General features: G+C 40.4%; 1 protein-coding gene across 1 annotated transcript in view; it reads left to right on the top strand.

The window, feature by feature from the left end:
• The window catches only part of cacng2a (calcium channel, voltage-dependent, gamma subunit 2a), a 66837-nt gene that overhangs the window by 25430 nt on the left and 15393 nt on the right, over positions 1–26014 (top strand). Inside the window, exon 2 of the mRNA XM_008416444.2 lies at positions 15376–15459. Within this exon, the coding sequence (XP_008414666.1) occupies positions 15376–15459 (84 nt within the window). The remainder of the gene's footprint in view (positions 1–15375; positions 15460–26014) is intronic.

Raw genomic sequence — 26014 nt, 5'->3', positions numbered from 1 at the left:
AAAATGTTAATGTGGTACTTTGACTTTTACTTAAGTACATTTTTGACTGTGTATTTGTACTTTTACTTAAGTAAATTTTTTGAGTACTTTCTCCACCACTGGTTTCTATTGCTTCTACAAACAGCCTAAAAGCTTAAAAATTTCACACTTGGGTTTGTTTTTGGAAAAAAGTTCATAATTTTAGACAATTGGAAAATGGGCCATTTAAAAAAAACTTCCAGAATGTAACGTCATAAATCAGCAGTAATTGCCCGTCACACTCCAAAAACACAAATCCTTACCAAGTATTTTTTGTCCAGTTTCAAGTGCAAATGTCTTACTACACTTGAAAAACTGAGTAAAGATATAGAAGCTTGTTTTAAGTCAATAATTTCTTAATATTCATGAAAAAGTTTTTGTTCCACTGGCAGATTAAATATTAAGGACATATTTAGTTAAAACAAGCTCATATTTCTTGCTTAAAAGTCACTCCTAAGTTAGTTTTGTCTTATTTCAAATGTACTAAGATATTTGCTCTAGAAACTAGACCAGAAATAGTTGGTGAATCATTTTGTTTGTGCAGCGCACCTAGCAACTCCTCCCAAATCAGCCCATTACCTAGCAACCCCAGCAGAGTTCCGCCCATCACTTAGCAACCCCAGTGGAGCTCCAGCATGTCTTTGCGCTGTACAATGGCTGCTGGAAAAGGCAAGCCTTCTGTTGTTGACTTGCTGCATTCTTGTTGGTTGTTCAGTAGGCTCCACTTCTGCTTCTCAAACATGTTCTTTTGTACTTCATAATTTAATTGTTAATTGCTGAAATACACGTTCCAGGTAGTTAGAAATTCATTGTAAACATCTTGAATTAACCACGCTACTTAGCAGTAAATCAGCATCATCCATGCTAGTCAGAATGTAGTTAGATATTTCTCAAATAGATATTCTGTCTATTCAAAATATATTTAGAGATTTCCTAGTTTAGTAATACATCTAGTTAAAAACAAATGTTATATATGTGGAATGTAAATGTGGCGAAACTGATTATATGTTAAAACGGCCTGCCGTATCAGTCCATCTGAATCATGTGATTTTGTAACAGAATAACTTCAGCCGGCGTTATGTTCATCCCTGCCGTACATAACTGCATTTACCTCACTTCCTGTAAAGTGCTGCGCTGAGTTTGGCCTTTTTGCCACTTTTATCTCCAGAGAGACTTTATCTTTTCTGAAAAACCTTATCTAAAAGGTGCTGCTGAGGCGCGCAGTTTCAGGAGCAGGAAGACGTGTTTGGAATTATTCACACTGAGGGGAGGAAGACGAAGTCGCTCTTCACGTCTGTGAAAACCATCAAACATGGAGACTAAAATCAAGTCACAACAAAAAAAAAAAAACACTCTGCCATTCTGCAAATGATTTGAAAGAATTAATTGTTTACATATTTGGGTGTCCAAACTGCAGCTCGGGGGCCATTTGTGGCCCTTTAACTGATTTCTTTGGCCCCAACTGTAGTTAAAAAATGATACAATGTGTTTTTTGAAAAGCCAATACCAAAAAGGAATCAATCACGTTAATGTAAAGTTGACTGATCTCAAAATTTTTAATTGATAAACAACCATTTTCTTAAAAATTCAAGTTTTCTTTTGCATCATGAGAGTCGACTGTCTTTCCACATGAAGGGCTAAAAATTTTATAATATGCTGAATAAAACAAAATCAATAAATTGTAACAGTATTATGTGTCACCTGTTTTAAATACAGACTGAATAAACAGAAAAATGTGGTTTCTCGCAAACTAAAGAATATTGTTGCAACACGTATTTCAGGGTGCTTGAAAACCTTGAAAATGCTTGAAATGTAATTGTTTTCAAGGTTTGTAAAGTGTTTGGTATTCAAACTGTACATTTTGCCATGAAGTGCAATTTAAAACTAAAAGCCTAAGTTTTGTTATTTACAGATGAAAACAGATATTTTCATGCACCTAATAAGACACATACACATTTTTCTCACTGTCTAAAATTAAACCAGATGAAACTTTTCTTGTTTGTTAAAATAACCAAAATTATTTCTATTTGCTAAATGCTAGAAAACTTAAAGGAAACATTTATTTGTAGCTTTTTCTGTATGTTGTGTTTAAGCATTTAATTTAAGGTGATTTACTTTAACACGATTAGTTTGTATTGATTCAACGTAATGAATATTTATCATTCCTAATTGCTCAATGATTTACTGATCGTCTTATATTTTATATGTTTAATGTTACTGAAATTGTCAGATTTATTTATTTTTTTTGATAGATTAGTGTTTTTTAGCGGACCAGTCAGGTGTGTTAGATACATTTCAAAACATCAAACATTGTTATATTTTAGTTTATCTTCAAAGTAGCATACTATCATAAGTTATTATTAATAATAGTAACAAATTACATCACATAATCGTGTCTTTTTCAGTTAATCTGTGCTGTTTTTCTCTCCAAAGTGAGAAAACTTGGCAAACTTACCCTGGAAATGTTTGTTTTTTGTCAGATTGGTCTTAAACCCATTAAGCTTCCAGAGTCACTGTTTGTTTTAATCAGTCTGCGCTCCGTCTCGATCTTTAAAAACGATCGCACACGTCCTCCAGTCACACGGCCGTGATCCATCCATCCATCCATCCATCCATCCATCCATCCATCCATCCGCCCCTCCATCCATGTCACAGGCAGTTGGCAGCCAGCGGCCGCGTTTCTGCGAGGACACGGCGTGAGTGTGTCCTGCGTCGCCTGTGATCTTAGCTGGAGACGGACGACAGAAACATCCTGTTTGCGCTGCGGAGACTGACATATGAACATAGCGTGAGTCAGAATCAGCTTTAAGGCGCCAACTGGAATAAAAAATGCAACAAAAAAATAATAATTTCTCAGTAGCAGTGAATTCGATTATGACTGATATTCAAACTGCACTGCAAAAACACTAAATCTGAGTATTTCTGGTCCAGTTTCTATTGCAAATCTCTCAGTAAACTAATTTACCAGCTTTAGCAAGATCTTGGACAGGGGTGTTCAAAGTGTGGCTCAGGGGCCATTTGTGGCCCTTGGACTGATTTCTTGTGGCCCCAAACTGCAGTTCAAGATTTATGCAAATTTGTTTATGAAACAATATTTTTTACAATCAAAAATGTTAATAATACAAAATATGTATCCTTTTATAACCAAACTTTAAAAGTAGAACCAGCTCTATCAGAGATTCACACAAATCACCTTTTAATTTATTATAACAATTTATTCATATTAAATTTATTTGTATAATTTATTTCTATTTATTTCTGTCCAACTTACCTTAAAATAATTTGTAAAGCAAATGTGCAAAATCACTTTTAAGTTTTGGATTTACAATGAAAAACATCTTTATTACAAAAAAATTTGATACTTGTTTGATTTTTATTTATTTTACTTTTTAAAAATCAAACTTACAAGTAACTATTTAGAAAGATATGTAATCTTGTTTTAGGTTAAAAAAATAAATAAATAAATAAATAAATAAAAACTGTTCCAAAACAGTTATTATTTAAAATAAGACATTTCTCCTTGTTTTCAGTGGAACAATGTGCCAGTAGTATTTTCTTTTAATCGATATTAAGGAATAATTGACTAAATCAAGACTTTTATCTTGCTAAAAAAGTTACTTGTTGAAATATTTGCTGTGTTTTTTGTGTGTTTTGTTTTATCTTTGGTTTCTGTTGCTTCGTATTTATTATTCAAATTACTGTTTCACATCATCACCTGAATGGCTACAAAGATGCTCATTGTTGTGTTGAAAATCAGGAATAAATCACAATAAAAAGCAGCTACCTGTCAGATTTAGTTGAAACTAAACTCTGTGTAATTTTCTATAAAAACTAAATATCCCAGATTTTTTTTCTCTTGACCTGCTGGTCAAATTTTACAGTTTTCAGTAAGTGAACGTTTTAGTTTTGAGATCATTTTCAGCTTTTCTTTTTAAGCAACAACCAGAGGATTAGCATGAACTGAATGTTTCCATCCTAATTAGTGAATTAGTTTGACATTCAGCCCAAGAATGAGTCAACGGTTCAGAGTGAGCATCGTAGTGTCTGCTCGGAGATGATTCCTCTTTTATTTTTACATCGTTGTTTTCATGCAGACGTCCCCCGTCTGTTAATGAGGGTTCGCTGCAGTTTTCCCAGCATTCTCTGTGTTTATCGCCGTTCCCCCATGCGGAGCTGATTACATGATTGTGATGCACGTCGGTGAAGTGTTGCCGTTATTTGTCACTGTGTGGTTCCAGTGCGGGAAAGCCTCTCCTCCCCCCGGACCCAGTCTGAACCAGAAGGACATGATGCACTGTGCTGCCGTGACTCACTGGTGCGTCTGTTCCTGAAACTGGGAAATCTCATCCCACCATTCCCTGTAAACTCCACCGAGTTGCACAGATGGGTGCAGGCAGGAGGAACCCCTCCGTCTCCCTGTGACGACGGATCCCCAGCTGGTGGGATGATTTGCTCAGAAAGAAAAAAGGAACTGTGAGCTATGACAGAGTCATGCTAAATAAAACTTAAATGTATCATAATTAATTAGAGCAGTAAACGGATATTGTAAAAAAAAACACTATCTGGAAAATGAGCTGTTTCAAAAACCTTCCGGAATGTAACGTCACAAATCAGCAGAGTTCCACCCGTTACCTAGCAACCCCAGCAGAGTTCCACCCGTTACCTAGCAACCCCAGCAGAGTTCCACCCGTTACCTAGCAACCCCGGCAGAGTTCCACCCGTTACCTAGCAACCCCGGCAGAGTTCCACCCGTTACCTAGCAACTCCAACAGAGTTCCACCCGTTACCTAGCAACTCCAGCAGAGTTCCACCCGTTACCTAGCAACTCCAGCAGAGTTCCACCCGTTACTTAGCAAGCCCAGCAGAGTTCCACCCGTGACCTAGCAACCCAAACGGAGCTCCAGCACATTTCGTCAGCTGGTTTTTACCGCTGTATTTGCTGTACAATGGCTGCTGGAAAAGATAAGTGTTTGTTGTTGGCTGACCATCCAGAATCCTCTTGCTGCGTTATTGCTGGTTGTGCAGGAGGCCCCATTTCTGCTTTTCAAAAATCAATTTTTTCATGCAAACGTAAATGATGAGTTGGGGGGGTGTGGCCAGCAGCAGCTTACTTGGATTTAAAGGGACAAGACGCCCTAAAACAGCTCATTCTGAAGTGACTGAAGTGACAGATTGAAGTCTCATTATCTAAGAATGATTTGTTGCAGAAAGTGTGATTAACATGTTTTGTATAGACCATAGACCGATTCTAACTGGTTCAAGGAAACATAACAGGTCACCTTTAAGAGAATAGTAAATATGGATGAGCAACTGACCGGTAATTCCTGCCGTAAATATTTGCTTTATGAAATTTTCACTGTTTCAGGTTCAACATTAGAAGCTTTTGTTTGTATTACCAACATGTTAGAGCAGCATTAGCTTCTGGTCCGGAGCCTCCATATTCAATAATTATTACATAGTACCGGTACTAGTTCCATTGGCAGATTATTTCACTTATTACATCGGGAAAATGTCTTGTTATAAGAGAAATAATCTGCCAATGGAAGTAGGTATTTTTAACCAATATTAAGAAATTATTTACTTAAAACAAGCTCATATTTTTTGCTGAAAAGTTTCTTGTAAGTTTCTTGATAGTTGCACTAGAAATATTGTTTCTGCAGTGCAGGAGGTTAAATTTTACATCCTTATCCAAAATAGTATCAATATAACATCCAAACACAAGCTTTGCATCGAGTGTTTTCTTAAAAACCCGTAGGTATCGTTATCTTAAACGTCCTGATTGAAACGGAAAGCTCTCCGACTTGGTGCCAGGTCATCAGAGGTCAAGCGACTGTCTAACATCTGTCAGTCGTCTTTCAAAGAGCCGAAAGCTGACGGCTCCTCACCGCCTCCTTTAGTCTGACTCCATCATCACCTGCAGCTGCAGCAGCCGTCGTACCTAAAAACGCCTCTTCCTGCTCCTGGAATCGCTTTTCATGGAGTGAATTCACTCCACTCCTGGTGTTTATCTTTCAAAATACAGATTTTGTCTCTACAGAGAAAAGATATCTGACTTCCTCCACCGTTTTGATTAGGTTTTTACACAACGTTTTGCTAAGGCCTGATCTAAAACTGCAGCCCTCCAAAGTTTTACCAAGTATTTTGGTCTAGTTTCTTGTGCAAATGTCTTGGCACACTTAAATAAGACAAAACTAACCTAAAAATAACTTTTTAGCAAAATATTAACCTAAATCAAGCTCTTAGAACTTGTTAAAAAGTTACTTCTGAGTTTTTTTTTTTGTCTTATTTCATGTGTAGTAATACATGTTCAATAGAAACTAGACTAACATACTTGGTAAGTACTTGTGTTTTTGCAGTATTTGTGCCGTAGCGATAAGGTCCTCCCTGGCTCTGCAGGCTCATTACTAAGACAAATATCAAGATTATGAAGATGAATAAGGCGATTAGGAGTTTTGTCTTCGTGTTGGGAGGCGGTTCAGAAGGAGCCAGAGGCTGTCGTCGTGTAACATTCAGGAACACGTTACGTTTCCATCCACAGGGGTTCATGTACGCGAACACGTATGACGACCTGAGAGGTCTGGAGGTTCATACAACAGCAGATCTTTTATGTGTTGTGTTGCCAAGCCGTTCAGAGATTTATAAACTATCAGCAGTATTTTAAAGGCTATTCTGTCAGTGGAAGGACTTTAGGTCTGGGTGATGTGCTCTGTCTTCCTGGTTTTAGTCAGAACCAGCAGCAGAGTTCTGGATCAGCTGTATTAATGAACGGATGAGTTTCTGTAGATTTTGTTGAAACATTAGTCAGTTAATCCTGGAAATGTTCTTCAGGTGATAGAAGGCTGACTTTGTAACTGTCTTTTTGTTTCACTAGCTGCCTTAATTGACCAAATTGGAATTATGAATATGCATTTGTTTAATGGAAACACGCCAATTTTGAAAAGAGTTTTTCGATAAAAAGTTTTTACGCTGGGTGAGATGGTTTTTCGGTCGTATTGAAATTAGTGTATTTAAAAAACGGCAATAAAAGCAAATTTTTTCACATCACGAGTCACATGATCAACAACTGGATGTTACTGCTGGCGGAGATGATGAACAGGAAGTGGTTTTAGGATGTTTTTTAAAGGCTTACAGCATGAACAAACTTATTCACATGTGATTTTAGTCGCTTCTCCTACTTAAAGGAAACACCACGATCACAAAACTGTGTTTTTTCGACATTTGCAGAGTATCAAAAAAGTTTTGTGCACATTAGAAAAGGAAATGCAGGTGTTAAAAACGCACCAGCAGCTCTGTCCGTGTCGGCCTCTGCCTCGTACGGGCCCAGATCGCCATGGCAACTGAAGCGAAAAGCTCTCTGATGTCCACATGGCAACGGCTGCTGTTGGGACTGAGGACGGAGGTGGGAGGAAGAGGAGGACACGGGGGCAGGGAGGGAGGGGGACTCTGGATGCTGACGCACTCAGTGGCCAACAGGAAAGTTTTCGAGAATGCCGCCCACTGCCGGATCCAAAGCGAGCTCCAATCTTCTCCGTCTCTAACCGTTTCGAACTCTGTCTGTTTTAAACTGCACCTCCTACTCAGTCAAGTCCTTCTGACCCCCTGCAGCCTCCTCGCCGCTTCGCCCTCCCCTTTCCGCCAGGCGCCTCCTACGTGTTTGTGTCTCATCAGAACCTTTGTCTGTGTGGAGCTGTGGCAGCTGTGGATCCATTTGATCCGTGTCATGAGTGGGCAGTTCTGACCCGGATGTCTCTCTCATATGGCGTCCAGGAAGAAGCTGACAAGTCTCACTTTCTTTCTACCTGCCGTCAGGACCAACACACCGTCAGTGTTACAGAGTCCGTCATGTATTATGGCAACAGAGTCACAATCAGCAGCAAAAAAACGCCAACAAATCTTTTTCTGTCTCTCAGTTATCAACACCGTTGTTCCAAATCATTAAAGTTACTCAGACTCGGTGCAACTGGCAACAAAAGTTGTAAAATTAGTTATATTTTCAGCTTTAGCTGTTTGTTTTCACACTGAACTGTCAAATAGGGGTGCACTGATTTATCAGCGCTGATTTAGTTAAATTTGGAACATTGGTGATCGGCTGATGTTTACACGTGAAGCCGATCTTATCCCCTGATCTTATCGACCTCAAGAAACGTCTACAAATCAACCACTCAAGTATAGCTACTTACACATTTGCAATTAACTATATTTGTGACATTCCAGAAAGAAAAAATTGGCATCGGCCAAAATCTGACTTCTTAAAGATCGACCAGAAAACTGTAATCGATGCACCCAACTGTCAAAACATTCAAACTAATTGGAAAACCTGTTCCCCTCCTCACCTGCGGGGGCGCTGCACCAAGAACTACTGAAGAAAAACACAAGAAAACCTGAAGAAGACACCAAGCGCAACTGTGATTTAGTCAGATTTTATAGGATTTCTCTTCTGTCTTTGCTTAAAAACCACAAACCATTTTTGCCGTAGCATTTGGTTGTATTTACCCAGAATGCCCGGCGGTACAGTCCACTTCGTGTTTCTGAATCGCTGTGTTAGTTTTAGGCGATCACACACACTTTCCAAAAATGATCCAGTTTTGTTTTGTCAGTGAACAGAATATTTTGGAGGTTTTAGCTTTTCGTTCTCTCATCTTTGCCCAGTTTCTGTTTCCTGCTGTTAAATCTCACAGAACTTTCTGGGTTTTTCTGGGTTGGTTTTTGATTTCCTGGTTGGGTGATTTTGACGTAATAATCTCTCTTGCTGCATGTTTTCTCTCCTTGGTCTTGGAAACGTCTTCATAAGCCTTTTCAGACTGAGAGATGTCAGGTCAGCCACTTTCTTCTCTGCTGTTTTTTTTACATTTTTTCAGAAAATGATTTGCATTTTGAGAGCTTTCAGCTGTCATTCGTTATTACATCTCCAGGTCAGGTGATAATCATGCCTGGGAAATTGAGCTCAGCTTTCTAACAACTGTAGTTCAATCAGTTCATTCATGATTTGACAAGAAGGTCAATTACTTTTCCCGGAGGGCCAGCTTGATTTGGATCGCTTTGAATTAAATCATCATTTGAAAACGTCTTTTTTTGGTCTTACTCAGGTTATCTTCTGATTATGTGAAGCATTTATGTTGGTTAATGAGAATCTCTTCACTTTCCCATTCCTAATTGTAACTTCAGAGCTGAGTTCAAATGAAATGCTGCATAATTCATTTCAGATTAATTATGATTTTTATTTTTATTTTAAAGAAGACACTTTAAGGCGTCAAACCCATTTTCATTTTGGGCAAAATGAAGACCTTGAATCTTCTTAAAGGAAGATTCCGAATGTATTGATAAAACCCAATAACAAAGTGGGGTTGCACAGTGGCGCAGTTGGTAGAGCTGTTGCCCTGCAGCAAGAAGGTTCTGGGTTCGATTCCCGGCCCCGGTCTTTCTGCATGGAGTTTGCATGTTCTCCCTGTGCATGGTGGGTTTTCTCCAGGTACTCCAGGTACTCCAGTTTCCTCCCACAGTCCAAAAACATGACTGTCAGGTTAATTGGTCTGTCTAAATTCTCCCTAGGTGTGAGTGTATGTGTGTGCATGGTTGTGTGTCTCTGTGTTGCCATGACAGACTGGCGACTTGTCCAGGGTGACCCCGCCTCTCACCCGGCACGCCAGCTGGAGAGGCACCAGCAACCCTCCCGACCCCACTGAGGGACAAGGGTGAAAGAAAATGGATGGATGGATTAATATAGAAATGTTTGCAATGACATCAAACATAACTTTTTGCCACCGGTTGTGGACGAAGTGATCTGCACTGCCATCTTGGTAGGCGGTTCAGCACAACACAGCAGATTTTGTTTGTCTGAAATGTCGCTAAATATTGCAAGAAAGTTGCAATAAGTAGGTGACAGTGGTTGATTTACAGACTTTTGTGGCAGAAGAGGAAATCAGTAGATAAGATCCGTTTTATATCTCCCAAAATAAAGGAAATAGGTGCAGCCCTAATATACGTTTCTGCCTTAAAAGTGACAGAAACTTAAGAGCAACATTCCAGACAATCCTTCTTTTCCCCAGTAGACCTGCAGGAGAGGCATTGAGGGTCTTGCTGCTATTTAACAACTGGAAGCCAGGATCCGCGTCTGCAGTGCCGGTCGTGTTCATCCGAGCTGGAGCTGGACCAGAACTCTGCACCTCCACCTGAACGCAGCCTGGGGAAAGCTGCCTTTCTCCCAGCAGCATGAATAAAGAGCGTCACGGCTACGTCACGGCGCCATGAACAGTCGATCCGCACAGTTTGTGTTTGTGCCTGAAAACGAGCTGACCGGATAAACCCCGCTCCCTCAGGACTCGGTCCAGAGCCTTGCTGTGTTGTGCGACTATAAATCTTCAACACACACGCCCTCTGTCTCCTTGCCACAACAAGCCTCCGCTCTCTTTGCTGCACTCCACTCTTGAGTGGCCCTCAGTCTCTGCAGGCTGGTGGCAGTGAAGTGCTTTATGGCTGCGGAGGACAGGAGGGGAGGCTGGGGGCTAGCATGTAGCTCCTTATAGCGACATGGAGGCGCTTCGGTCTGTGGGAGCAGCACCAAGAAGATCCGCCTGCAAACTCATTTATAATCATCTGCTTGGAAAAAAAAGGACATGGAGATGAACATTCACAAGCCTCGCAGTATAGAAAGCCATTTGTGACACAAATCATTCGTCAGGTTAAAAAGTCATATAAGAAAATGCTGGTTTCTGACTTATGAGTTCACCTGAAATAAGACGAAACAAACTTACAAGTAACTTTTCATCAAGATATAGCAGCTTGTTTTGAGTCAATAATTCCTTAGTATTGATTAGCAGATTATTTCATTTACAGCAAGACATTTTTCCCATAAGTGAGATAATCCACCATTGGACTAAGACTTTTTCATCAATATTAAGGAATTATTGACTTAAAACAATCTGTAACACTTTATTTGACTTTATAAGACTGTGATGACCTGTCATAAACATAACACCTGGTGTGAACATGAAGGAGTTTTCTATGAATGTTTATGAAGAGTAATTTGGTAAATAATGACACTTTTAATGAGACTTGGCATTAAAAGTGTCGTTATTTACCGAATGACACGACGACAGTTACAAACACTCCTTCATGTTTATGACAGGTCATGTCATCCTTATCCCATCAAACAAAATGTTACCAAATAATCTCCTATATCTGATGAAAAGTTACTTGTAAGTGAGCATCCTACGAACCACGTCTTCTTGGATTGGCTCTACTGAAACGAAATGTTGTTGTGCTTCTGCACAATAACAATAAAAGCATTCTGGTTCTGATTTCTGTAAGATATTTACACTAGAAACGATTTTAAAATACTTATTAAGGTTGTTGCCTCCCTGCGCTGACATTCATGATGTTGGTTTTATGTTAGCAACCTGCTGTGTTGACATGCATTACAAGACGCAGTACATTTACAGCGGTGCCTGTCATATAAATCTTCTCAACACATTAATTGAAGTCCCTCCCCTCCCAACAGCAGCTGACGGGTCGGCCAGCTGCAAACCAATTCCTGCACCCACTTTATAACGTTATTAGGACACACATGGCGCCTCTGCTGCTGCTAGTTAGCCCAGACAGCTCCACTGGGACGGAGTAACGCAGCCGTATGTAAACACAAGTCATCTTCCTGAAACGCTCAGTGGAAGCAGAAATTTTTAAACACATCGGGCTGAAAAAAACAACTTTGGACGAGTTCTTTAAATTTGAGCTGCTGTTTACAACATTTGATGAGTTTTTAGAAAGAGTTCAGAGGGAAATGATTTGGAAATAGTTGTCATTAAGTGGCAGAAAATGTGTTATCTTATTCATAGTTCTCATAAGTTTGAACCGTGATCCACGCCACTGAACCGCCATCTTGGTAGGGAAGCAGAGCACAAAGCAACCAACACAAAGGAAGTAAGAGGACTCAAGGATTATAATGGAGTTATAATGTTCTTATATTGTTTATGAATTAGATGAGAACGAGGCGGGAGCTAGCTTTAAACTTGTTGGCTTGTTTATTGTTGTCATAGCAACTGTCATGACGGACGGTTTCGGATACCTACCAAGATGGCGGTCAGCTACAGAGTTCCTGGAGGAGTTTCATTCTGAGATTTGGGTTGATTTCTTTTGGAGTTGGTGGGTTTTATTCAGATCTGGCAACCCCGCTTCAGACGGACGTATTGTTATTTCAGGTAGGCGGCGGGTTGACACCTTCAGCGGTGTGTGAACAAAGCTTTAGTGGATTATGTGCCTTTTATTTTCAGTAAGATTCAGCGTTCACCTTCCAGCTGATTACAGAGAACCCGACTCTAATCTCCAGTCTGAAGGAACTTTGATCGGAGCATCGAGTTCAAAAAGTGTGCAGCTCTGTTAAACTCTGGAGGGCTTTTTCACGGCTCAGCAGTTACTCTACCACTTAAAACTGATGTATTCCACCTCCTCCCCGTCTTCCTGCTCCCTGTCCTTCAAAGCCTTTCTGTTACCTGCTCTTCCTGCTATTATCTCTCCCTACCATACTCCGTGAAATTCTCCTCTTTTTTTTAACCCACATGCTTGTTCTAATTGCTACAGAACCTGTGGAACGAAATCGATGTTTTTTTTTTTATTATGTGCCAACGCTGAGTCAGCAGGAAAAAAATAAGTGTTACAGAACGATGGATTGGGAGTAAGTGGGATTAGTGGGAATATTAGTCCAGTGGTTCCCACGCTTGTTTGGAAGTAGGAGAAAAACGAGGTTGCATAATTTATTGGGAGCCAGTCAGTCACAAATCTGGCGATAATTTGTGAGGTAGATTTAAGACTGGACAATAAATCAATAACAGATACGTGATCAGTATCAATATATAAATTATAGGATATTGAATATTATGTAGGCAGAGGAAAAACTTTAGCTGTTCAATTTCTCACTGCTAGCTGAAAAAAAGTTGGTGGAATCAACACTCTTCCTCGCTCTTTGGTTACCTAGCAACTCGTTCACTCTTTGGTTACCTAGCAACTCATTCACTCTTTGGTTACCTAGCAACGACATGTTAGCTTGCCAGCAGAAGTTTCAGGTTTCATAACGGCGTGCAGTGAAAACTGTAGATAAAACATTAAACTCATCCCTCCAGGATGGCAGTACTTCAGATATTTAAACCAAACAACAAAATTATTGATAGACAATTTTCGATATCGACTGATATTAAATATTTATATTTGTTATGTTTTCATGAGGAAAGATGTTAGCAGAAAGTTAGCTATAATAGAAGGGTTATAGAAGGAGAAAAATGTCAAAAATGTCCCGATAAAACCAAATCTTGTTCTGTTGGTTCTGTTGGCAGTAATGTTTAAATCCATCCATCCATTTTCTTACACCCTTGTCCCTTAATGGGGTCGGGAGGGTTGCTGGTGCCTCTCCAGCTAACTTTCCGGGCGAGAGGTGGGGTCACCCTGGACAGGTCGCCAGTCTGTCGTAGGGCAACACAGAGACACACAACCATGCACACACACTCACACCTAGGGGCAATTTGGAGAGGCCAATTAACCTGACAGTCATGTTTTTGGACTGTGGGAGGAAACCCGAGTACCCGGAGAAAACCCACCATGCACAGGGAGAACATGCAAACTCCATGCAGAAAGACCCCAGGCCGGGAATCGAACCCAGAACCTTCTTGCTGCAAGGCAACAGCTCTACCAACTGCGCAGCCCATAATGTTTAAATATAAATGATTAATGTTTTGATCAGTTCCTCAGTAGTTGAGTAAAAATATGTTAAAGTTGTGCTTTAGTACAACTTTTAGCGACCTCTTGTTCGTTCACAAGGTAAAAAGCTCACCCCGCTGTGTCCATCACACCCCGCTGCCAAAACCTGCCCTGAAACACCTGGCGCCATGGCAACCAACACCTGCTCCCCTAATTAGCGGGACACCGGTGGGAGAGGAGATGAAAACGTTTATGAAACACTAATCTGCTCCAATCAAATGCCCCGGCATCTGCCTGCTGCTCGCCGCCATTGAAGAACCGGGTCGCCGTAATGGCCGCCTTACGGAGGCCTCCCCCTGCCAGCGCCACCTGGAGTGACCTCATCAGTGTCAAACCGCCTCATGTCGGTGAGCGGGAGGACACACCGGGGCGGGCGGCTCTGGACAGGGAGGTGTCGGGGAACAACGTGGGCTGTTGCCGCGGCGCCGCAGCTGGAGCGGCTCCAGGTCGCAGCAGCTGCTGCGCTCTTGTTTACAAGCCGCCAACTGCTGCAGGTCCTCAAACGGAGCCTCTAATATTCGCTGCTTTGACGCGATCCGGGCTGGACGCTACTTGATATCACTTAAATGATCAGATTAAACCCACCTGTAAGCCAGCAGGAAGCAGCCAGAACCAACGGTAATCTGTTTAAACGAAACCAACATGGAGGCACACAGGAAATTAAATCCAAATTAATTCCTCCTTCGGGTGTTTTTCTGCTGAATATTAGGGCTGGGATGTTTGGCTTTACAAAAAACTTCAACGGAAGAAGATTAGGGCCAACAAAAACTAGACAAACAAAAAAAATTAATTCTAATCTCAGAATTTTGACTTTTTCTTATAATTTTGTCTTTAATGTCAGAATTCTGTTTTCTCAGAATTTTCATTTTAATCTCAGAATTCTGGCTTTAAATTGTAATTCTGTGTCATTCTATATCAAAATCTAAATGAATGAATATTCTTAGGCCTATGTCATTTATGTCATTAATGTATAAAAATAATCACATAACTTTTTCTTCCTTGATAATTTTTGTTTTATTGTAGCAGAAAAAAAATATATTGAAAAAGTTGTTTTAATGAAGAAAAAAAGCTTGGATGCAGGATTTGATTATGACCAAATGGACTCGGTTGTTTGCATGATAGTTTAAAAATCCTGGTACTGATAACAATTTTATGCAGATGTGCTAAATGGTGAAGTATTCCTATAAAGTATTTAGTATTATCTGTAATATTTCTGTATCACTTCACAAGATGCTCAACAATCCTCATTTAATGTTTTAGTTTTTGGTGTTGGAGTTCTCATAAAATTATGACTTTGTTCTGGTAATTAAACTATAAAATATCCCGACCCTTATATTTTGTCGTATAGTTGACCTGAATAAACATAACATGTGAAACAAGATGGCCGCCCCGGGAGTGCTGACATCACTCTGAACTATGGAAAGTTTGTCAATGATAAACATCCAGATATTCCCCAAAATTAAATATTCTAAAAACCAAAAATGTAAATAATCTGTAAAATGAATTTATCCCCCTAATGAAAATCTTTTTTTATTTACAGCCAGCCTTCCTCTGCCCGTTCTCTGTCTAACTGTGGGTCAACTCTCTCCAACTTTCTGTGTTTCTTCCCTGCAGGAAACTTCAAAGGGATGTGTAAACAGATAGACCACTTTCCCGAGGAAACGGATTACGAAGCGGATCCATCAGAGTACTTCTTACGTGAGTACCAGACGTTCCTCCGCCTGCGTCCCGCTCCAGACGGTGCCGGCCGGACCGGGCCGAGCCAAAAGAGGCTCGTCTGTTCCTGCTGCTCGGCTGTGTGTAACATAACGTGCAGTGTTACCGTCAGCTGTGCGCCCTGTAAACACAACACATCGATTTCTGCTCCCGTCCCCTTTGTGCAAGCAAGACAGAGATGCTTGTCGGAGTCATTTGATTACAAATCCTAAACATCACAGCAGCTCAGGAAGAGCTACACACTGTAAAACACAACATCTTACCAAGTGTTTTTATGTAGTTTATACTCATAATATCTGACTACATTTGAGAAAAGACAAAACTCACTTTCAGTAAGTTGTCAAAGCTTCTTTAAAGTCAGTAATTCCTTAATATTGATGAAAAAGTTCTAGTCCCATTAGCAGATTATCTCCCCTGAAATAATCTCCCATCAATATTCTGGTAATATCACAGCTTTTTTATTATTAAAACTTTATTCTTGTAATTTAAAGGTTTTCATTTTCTTAGTTAGGCCCAAAAATGACAGAGCGTTTATTATAACAATAAAGTTATAATCAGAGGAGGACAGAGTAACCAAAGACTGAACGCAAGTAAGAGTAAAACATAACCATCCAATAAATTACAGAAATTAGAGTAAAAAAGTATTTGGTAAAACGTTTACTTACGTACTTAGTAACTAATCAAATTATCATTCATTTAATATCCATCCATCCATTTTCTTCCGTTTATCCGGGGTCGGGTCGCGGGGGCAGCAGCTTCAGAAGGGAGGCCCAGACTTCCCTCTCCCCAGCCACTTCTTCCAGGTCCTCCAGGAACCCCAAGGCGTTCCCAGGCCAGCCGAGAGACATCGTCCCTCCAGCGTGTCCTGGGTCTTCCCCGAGGCCTCCTCCCGGTGGGACGTGTCCGAAACACCTCACCAGGGAGGCGTCCAGGAGGCATCCTGACCAGATGCCCGAGCCTCAACTGGCTCCTCTCGACGTGGAGGAGCAGCGGCTCTACTCTGAGTCCCTCCTGGATGACCGAGCTCCTCTCTCTAAGGGAGAGYCCAGCCACCCTGCGGAGTGGCATTCATTTAATATTTAAAATGACATCATCAGATGGACCAAACCATGAAGTTCAGAGGAAATTTTTATATTTTAAAGACCAAAATGACAATAATTTATATAAGTAACAAACAATAACAAAATCAGGCAAAATAAAATGTTTCTGTCAATAAAAAACTGATGAAACTAACAGAAACTGCAGGTCTGTGTGGTTAAAACATGGTTATTTTCATTCAGTGGGTGGAAAATCCAGAAATTTTACTCAAGTAAGAGAAGAGATACTTTATAATAAAATTACTCAAGTACAAGTAAAAAGCGTAGTAAAAATACTTCTAAAAGTGAAGTACTTCAAAAAAGTTACTGAAGTGTAAATAGTCAGTCCCCAGCTCTTGTCTTCATGTTGAACAGACTTTATTCTCTTAATTTTATGACTTTATTCTCGTCATTTTATGTTATTTTGAATGAGCTCGGCCCTCAGTCCCCCTCTGCAGACATGGTTGGAGTCCCTTCAGGTCTTTCTCTCAGTGATCAGAAAGCGTCGCTCTGATCATCTCCCACTGCGGGCGACAGCCATGGCGGCCTCTCGCAGCGCCGCGCCGTGCGTGCCAGCGCTGGAGATAAACCCGGCCAATTAGGCTGCGTTTCACTCGGCGCTCTGAGCGCTTGTTCCAGTCTGTCTGTGCGATGGAGACGGGTTATGACAACGGTTCTGGCAATGGTTCTAACTGAGCCGGAGCCGCGGCGGCGGGAGGTGGGAGTCGTAATGAGGCGTCCATCAGGGCGGGGATGATCCGCCGTGTTCTTTGAGTGTACGTTAACCTCTTTGCCGCGCTCCTCCCAGTGGCTTGCCAATTAGGACACTCACATCCATAAATATTTCAGCCTCGTTCTTATATGGGTCAGGCCTCTTGATCGCCGTCTTTCTCTGCATCTCTTCACCCTCACACTCCTGCTATTGCACTTACAGTCGTGGTGATTCAACACTTCTGAAGATCTCCATTTTTTTTTTTCTTTGCTCGGTGCACGATGGGGTCACAGGAGGCGGATGCAAATTTGTTGTTGTAGTTTATGAATTTCAAAAGGAACGATGCACGTAATATGCCAGAGTTAGCAATTTGTGGTCAATATAAATATAAATACCGACAGATTAACAAGCTTCTTCCAAAAAAAAGAGAATAACTATAAATAAAAATAATTTCAAGTCACAAATTTAAAGACTAAAAAGCCATAAAGCACAAAAGTTCAGTTCAGTAAACGAAGACAGAATAAAAATAAGAATTAGATTTTCTAGGAGCCATAATTTAATTTAATTTTAGGGTTGGTTTTACACCTGATAGTCTGACAAACTCAGTTCAGTTTGGGATCAAAATTGCAACATTTGTAACATTTTCAGCTGCTGTGATTCTCATTCTCACTGCTCTGAGTCAAACCAACCAAACCAATTTAAAAACTTCCTCACCTGTGGGGGCGCTGCAACAAAAACCACTGCAGGAAACTACAAAAATCCTCTGAAGAAGACACTAAGAAGACAGTCTTTACAAAATGTAAACAAAAATGGAGTAGCATCAGATTTTGGTGGTTATAGGATTTCTCCCGCTAGCGCTGCACTCATGTTTGCTTTGGTTGTATTTACCCAGAATGCCTTGTGCTATAATCTGCTTCCAGCTTTTGGAGTGGTCGCTGGTCCACTTGACGTTCATATATGCATTTAAACTGCACCAGAGTTCATTTCAACTGAACAGAAACTGAAGTTTTTAGGTGGACCAGAGTTCGCTTTTTTATTTGATTTCACACACACAGCTTCCCAAAGGAACCAGACTTCCTAAACAAATAATCTAGATTTGGATTAAAGCAAACTAAACGCGGCTGCTGTGAATGCACCTTAAGCTAGCAGAAAATGATTTAAAAGATTCGTCCGGTCTTGTGCTCTCTGGTATTTTTCACTGAAAATGAAATCTGGTGGTCCTTAAAGACAGCGATGGCAGATAATTTCACATTATAACATGGGAAAAATATGTTTTCACTAGTGAAATAATCTGCCGGAGAATCTGGTACTTTCACTGCAACATTAAGGAATTATTTACTTAAAACAAGCTCCTATATTTTGCAGAAAAAATACTTAAAAGTCAGTTTTGTCTCATTTCAAGTTAATACTTGGTATTTTATGTTTTATGAGACAAAATCATAACGTTCATGAATATTTTTACAAGCAAAGAGCATCTTCCAAGATTAAACTTAGGAGGTTTTATTTTCTTAACAGGAAATTTGAATGTTAAATTACTATCAAACACAAACCCACGATATTTAAATTGTTTGGCCCACCTGGTGTTTCCATAAAGAGAAAAAAAAAGACTGGCTGAAAAATTGGCTGAGTTACGCAACAACAAAAAAAGTCACTTCAGGTGAAGAACCGCAGGAAATGACATCACGGAGGAACTGGCTGGCCCAAAAATCGTGCTGATGTCATCACGAAGCGTGGCGAGGAGGAGAGAGGGTTTCTGATGATGCGGTTGCCAAGCAGAAAAAAAAACACACACAAATCCTGACTTTATTCTGCTAAACACTCAAACGTTGATGAGCCGTCTGTGTGTGTGGTGTGTGTGCGTCGCTCCCCCCAGCAGCCAGGCAGTTTGCATATCCACGCTGGGTTATATAAGCCAGCTGAGGCACGCTGAAGCGCCAGTGGGTTTTTAGATCATGCCGTGTTGGAGCTCCCATCATCCGCTGCTCTACTGGGCGCTAAGCAGCTGAGAGGAGATGAAAGAGGCAAGAAAACGCCCAGTTATGCAACACGCTAATACTATAACCGCAAAACATGACTTCAACGAGACGCGGAGGCCAGGTGAGGCCAAGCAGGACCGATCAGCTTAAATCCCAAATTTAATTGGATTTCATTATTCCTTCATCAGGATTTGAAAAAAGAGAACTGCTTGATGAAATGCAGAAGAGCCAAAAATCATATAAATACAAAAATTTGTATTAATTCATGGAAATCCACCAGAAAAGAAATGTTGACATGGTTAAAACATGGAAACAAATGAAGCTGTTTTCACACCTATTAGGTGTGAAAACAGCTTGAAACCAAAGTGGTTTCAAGCTGTTTTCACACCTGATAGTTTGGTAGATTTGGTTCCATTTGGGAGGAAAATTGCAACATTTCAGCTTGCAGGGTGAAAGTAAACCAACCTGTTTCCTCTTCTTACCTGTGGTGGCGCTGCACCAAGACCCACCGAAGGAAACGACACAAAGACGACATGAACGCAACTTCCTTCTTCATGAAAAGTAAACAAAAGTGGAGTGGCGTCAGATTTTATCGGTTGTAGGATTTCTCTACAAGTTATTTCTCACGCTAGCGTTAAATTTGCATTTGTTGTGTTCATATTTACCCAGAATCCCCTGCGCTATAGCCTGCTTCCTGCTTTTGGCGCGCTCTCCGGTCCGCTTGGCATTCAGACATGCCTTCAAACCATATACATATACATTATTCAAATTAGTTTTAAAAGCCTTTATTGTGTGAAGTTTTTCTTGTTAGCTTAGCTTATTGTACACAATTAAAATAAAGATGAAACATATTAAAGCTATTACGTAAAATTCACATTGTGCATGTTTTTATACTTCTATTTGGATTTCTACTGTTCCTAAAACAGTCCAAACATTTAAAAACAACCCAGATAGTTTTTGTCAATACTTTATTTTTGGTGTCTTGAATATGAGCCATTTTAAATACCTTCAGAAAGTAATGTCACAAATCAGAACGCACCACCCGTTACCTAGCAACCCCAGCTGAGTTCCGCCCGTCACCTAGCAACACAAGCGTGGGGGTGTGGATTTAAAGTGACAGAATCCCTAAAACAGCTCATCCTGAACTGAGCAGGCTAAAATCTCATTATCTAAGAATGATTTTGTGCAAAAAATGTAGTGAAGCATAAGAGGTCACCTTTAAGAAAAAAATAATTATAACAATATAGGAAGAGGCAAAAGGCCAGGGGCTTATATAAAAAATCCATCCATCCATCCATCCATTTTCTTGCACCCTTTTTTCCCTCAGTGGGGTCGGGAGGGTTGCTGGTGCCCATCTCCAGCCAACGTTTCGGGCGAGAGGCGGGGTACACCCTGGACAGGTCGCCAGTCTGTCGCAGATAAAAAATCCTATAATCCACAATCATGTAGAAAACATAAAACCACATCTACACAATATTAATGGGAATTGAACATGTAACAATGGAAAAAAATCTAAATTTAACTAATAGTATATTATGTTTTGTGGTATTAAAGTTTTCTTCTAATCCTCAAAAGCTCGTGGTATGTTGGCCTGACTGGAGATTTGTAATTACCCTGAGGTGTGGTTGTGTGCCTGCATGTCACCTCTAGCCTGTTTTCAGTGGGTGGATGTCTAAACAGTATTGAATTATGGCAAAGCAACGAGTCCCACTGCTGCCTGCAGCCGTCTATCCCACAACATCAACTCCATTTTTAGAATATTTGATCCAGAACATCTCAATCTGCCTGGCAAACATTTCTGCCTCTTCCTTCTCCGTTTCACGCCGTTATGAGCTGATCTGGGAGTGTTTTCTGACATTGACGAGGCCCTCGTCGCCCTCGGGGCGTCGCGGGGTTCTGGACGCTGGCCTGAGCTGGCTTTGGTGTCGCCCGATAAAATCGATGGGTCTGGGGCGAGGGCATGTAGGCCAGAGGCGGGGGGTGATATCAGCTTCCACAGCAGCCATGCCCGGCTGTCACATGACAGCAGGATGCGCTCGTCCTCAGCAGAACAGTTTACTATCCGTTCAGCTCCTCAGGAAAAACACAAAATACTACCAAGTAGTTTTGGTCTAGTTTCTGGTGTAACGATAAGATCTGAACCCGATATTGAAACAATTCTTATGGCTAATCCATTATATCAAGATTTCTTAACTTTACTTTCTGAAATGCTTGTTGCAGTTTATTTTTACATCATTTTGTCAGTTTCAGTTTATTTTATCCTCCTAATTTCTCTGACTGAACAAATTAAAGTTGTTTTTACATGTTTGATCAAGTTTGTGACGCTGCTGGTGTATTTAACTGCTGCACTGGTGCAGAGTTATAAAATAAATTTTTAATTCGTTACATTTATGTCTGGGTTTATAAAAAAAATGCATTTTAAGTTAAATCAGGGCTGATTTTCTGTGTTTGATCAGTATCGGCCGACACCAGATCTCAGACATCGGTACCAGTATCGGAAGTGAAAAGCTGGATTGGTGCAAACCTCGCAAATGTTTTAGTGCATCTAAAAATAGACAAAACTAACTTACAATTAACTGGGAGTTTGTTTTAAGTAAATAATTATGTAATACAAATTGTTATTCTTTAGTAATTAATTCAAACAGCATATTGAAGCATATTTATATTTTGTTTTAACCTTATAAAAGCACTTTGGTCAACATGTGTTGCTTTTATGTGCTACCTAAATAAATTAATTGACATTTGCAGTAGAAACCAGAGCAGAAACACCAGGAGGATTTTGTGTTTTTTGCAGTTCTCCATGACACGGTGCGTTATCATAGTTCAGCGAATGACGAACCCGTTGACCAACACATAAAACACACCGCATAGAAATTATGGACCAGTAAATTGATGGCCAATCATTTTTGTCCTGATTGACCGAGTGAACACCAGTCCTCAAACTTTATGTGTCATTATAGGGGAATAGATAGGTGGTAAAACAGAGGTGAGGGAGTTCATCCTCCTAACAAGCAGAGATCAGAACTAATTGAATTTTACTAACTTATAATCTTCATTCATCTACGTAACTTTACAGGTGAACATTTATGTACCTGCCATGCCTCCAAGCAAGATTCAGGTCTGACTCTTTTTGAAAAAACATTTGCAGCCAAAAGCAAAGTTGAAGGAAAAACATCCAGTCTACACATTGCACAGCTCAAATAATAAATCCTGTATAAATTAAGTAACTAAAATGGGCTTTCAGGGTTACAGACGGGCGTATTATCTTTTCATTTGAACAATACCAATTGTTCATATATTGTATTTTCCGGTTTATATGTGGATTTTTCTTCAACCACCAGGAAGTGTTAGCAGGACGTGGGTCCTGTAAACTGTGGGTGTTTTGTTTTGCATGGCGCATTGCTGCCATCTGTTGGGCTTTTAGGGAACTGCTTGACTTTTATGTTATTTAATCAGTATGGTTGTTTGCTAGCGGTAGAGCAGATGAACACAGTGTCTGTTATGAACGCCGCATTCCAGGTTGAGTTCTTCGAAGCAATGCCTGTAAGTAGCAGCTTATACTTCAAAACGAGCCTTTATGTTAACATATGAGGAATTCATATGTTAAAGTTACTTTCCCTCAATGGAATATATACTAGTCAGTCCCAGTGACCGTTTCACTAACGGTTTTTGCCCATGTGTTTTCTGGGTAAAAATCAATCGAGAAACGCGTCCGTCCGTCCGTCCGTCCCCCCCCCCCGTCAACAATTTCCGGCAACAATTTCCGGCAGCGCCGGTGATAAACGTGTAACACTTTTTCTGTTACAAACTGACTCCGGGAAAGAAGGGAAACGTTATGTGGCCCTCACAGGAAAAAGTTTGGGGACCCCTGATCTAGGCTTTAACTTTCTTCTGATTTGTGGGTCCAGATTATTTGAAGGCAAAGAGTTAATGGAATCTATTATTCTTAAGGTGTTTTCACATCTGGTAGTCCAGGAGATTCAGTTCGATTTAGTTCGATTTGTGGTTCACCTCCTCACCGCATTGTGTCAAACCAACTGAACACTTTAAAAAACCTGTTCCCTTCCTGGCCTGTGGGGGCGCTGCACCAGGAACCACTAAATGAAACGACAAAAACACATCGAGCTCAACTTCCTTCATCACAAAGTGTAAACAAAAATGGAGTGGCGTTTCAGCAGTTGGAGGATTTCTCTTTTCACAAGCCGTTTGTCCCAGCAGCAATAGACTTGTGCATTTGTTTTGGTCGTATTTACCCAGAATTCCCTGCGCTGTAGTCCACTTCCTGCTTTTGGAGCTGTCTCCTTCACATATGCATTCAAATCATCGCAGTGGTCACTTCAACCGAACTAGAGTCTGATTAAAGCAGGTGAACCAAAACTCTCTGGTCCTTCAACTTTCAAATAAGTATGTGAACATCAAGCGGCTGGAGATCTCTCCAAAAGCAGGAAGTGAACTGCAATGCAGGGAATTCTGGGTAAATACCACCAGAAGAAACGTGACAATCAAGAGAAGTCCTACAACTTCTAAAATCTGACACTAGTCCATCTTTGTTCACATTTTGTTTACATAAAGAAGAAAGTGTCTTCTTCAGAGGTTTTCATGCCATTTCCTTCTGTGTATCTTGGTACAGCGCCACCCCAGGCGAGGAGGGGAACTGGTTTTTCAACTAGTTTGGACTGTTTGACACAGATCAGTGTGAGAAAGAACCACAGCAGCTGGTTGTAACTTTGGTCCCGTATCGAACTGAGTCTACTGAACTATCAGGTGTGAAAACAGCCTCAGGCTCCAGGAGACTTCCAGGTTTGCAGCAGGTAGACGGACTCTGCAGAAACTGTGCCGTCCCTTCGCCTCAGGAAAGTTGTTAATAAAGCGTCATTTGTTTCTGATGCAGCCACCAGTCTACCACCACAACCCACACAATCCCTTCAGCGCAGCGATGTGTGGGTACCGGCAGCGGAAACAGGTGTAAGGATACATCGCCTGCCGTTCTGCTTTTCTTTTCATTTTTATTTCACCAAACATAATCACCCCTAAATGCTGAATATGTGTTAGGAAGATTTAAGGTTGTATTTTATTTGAACAAACATCACCAAGTCTAATGGGACTCTAAGACATTTAACCCGAAGCCGACTTCTGATCTGGTTATCCGTATATAAATAGAGAACATTGCTGTAGTGTAAAAGTGTTTTAAGTCATTGTCATGTCAAGAGAAGTGATTTTTAAGCTCAGTCTGTTTCTATTAATTTTCTCCTGAGGTCAGAATGTGCAAAACTCTGGCAAAATGCAAAAAATGAGAAGAAAAGAAGTTGTTGCCTCTGCAGATCCCTGGTTTCTGCTTTTTCTGCTCCTCTTTAAATCTAATCTGTTTGCTTATTTAGAAAGACACAATGCACTGCAAAAACATAAAATTGTATCAGTATTTTTGGTTTAGTTTCAGGGTTTCCAACAGAAAACTCACTGAGCCTGATGGTAAGGATGCTAAAGCAGCCATCCAGTGTGTTTTTTTTTAAACGTTCAACATTGACAGGAAATCTCAGTAGGTAATTATGTGCTATTGGGAGATATTGTTAACAATGCCTAAACACCAAGTCTTTAAAAGGTAAACAATGAAAAATCTAAAATAAATAAACCAAGTTTAGCCTGGCGGGGCGTAAATAAAGCCTGGTGGCCCGCCAGGTTTATAAAACGCTGGGGAAAACCAAGTTTCTAGTGCAAATATCTTCGCATACTTGAAATAGGACAAAACTAACTGATAAGTATCTTTTTAGCAAGATATAAGCGCTTAAGCAAATAAATCCCTAATATTGATTTTAAAAAGTACTAGTTTCATCAGATGATTATTTCAACACCTGGGAAAATGTCGTTATAAGTTAAATAATATGCCAGTGGAACCAGCACATTTTTAAAATCAATATTAAGGGATTATTGACTAAAAACCAGATCCTATATCTTGCTGAAAAGATCAGTTAGTTTTGTCTTGTTTCAGGTGTACAAAGACAGAGGTGTCCAAAGTGGGTCCTGGAGGCCCGGCATCCTGCATGTTTTAGTTCTCAATGTTCTGCCTAGGTCTCATAAGGAGCCATCATTTGATGCAGATGTGCTAAACCAGGGAGAACTAAAACATGCAGGATGCCGGGCCTCCAGGACCGACTTCGGACATCCCTGTTACTAAGACATCTGCACTGGAAACTAGACAGAAAGGTTTGGTAAGACTTTGTGTTTTTGCAGTAAGAGCGAGTCGCCACTGAATGGCTGCCAGAGATTCAACGATTTCTCAAATAATCATGAAAAAATCGATGTATGTTTTACAAGAAGGAATATAATTACAACAAATAAACCAATTTTACACAATGTAATCCTTTAACTGTTTCAGATCATCAAGCAAATGATAAAACTATCTTCTCTAAGCCTTCTGAAGCTGATATAATCTGATGAGTAATAGACTGAAAAATGAATAAATAGATTGTTGCACTTTCAGGAATCGCAGCGCAGGAAGAGAAAACGACCGGAGGTGTCCTCAGTGTCCCGTCGAAACATCTGTGCAGCTACTTCACAAATATCTCCAGCGACATTTGCATCCATTATTTTGTGATCAGCTCCAGTCAGAACCTACTTCTGCTTTGAGGTGTGCAGTTAGAACACAGTAAGCTAAATTTAGTCTGAAAACTGTCAAAACATTTCTATAAAGCTACAAAAAAATTGTTAGCGAACGTTATTATTTCACAGTGTGAGTTTGACACTTCCGACGTGTTTTATTTAACGTCGGGTTGATG

This window comes from Poecilia reticulata, linkage group LG8 (assembly GCF_000633615.1).
Source record: "Poecilia reticulata strain Guanapo linkage group LG8, Guppy_female_1.0+MT, whole genome shotgun sequence".
Taxonomy (NCBI): domain Eukaryota; kingdom Metazoa; phylum Chordata; class Actinopteri; order Cyprinodontiformes; family Poeciliidae; genus Poecilia; species Poecilia reticulata.
The sequence above is the reverse complement of the archived record's forward strand: the minus strand, read 5'-3'. Positions and strand labels throughout refer to the sequence as shown.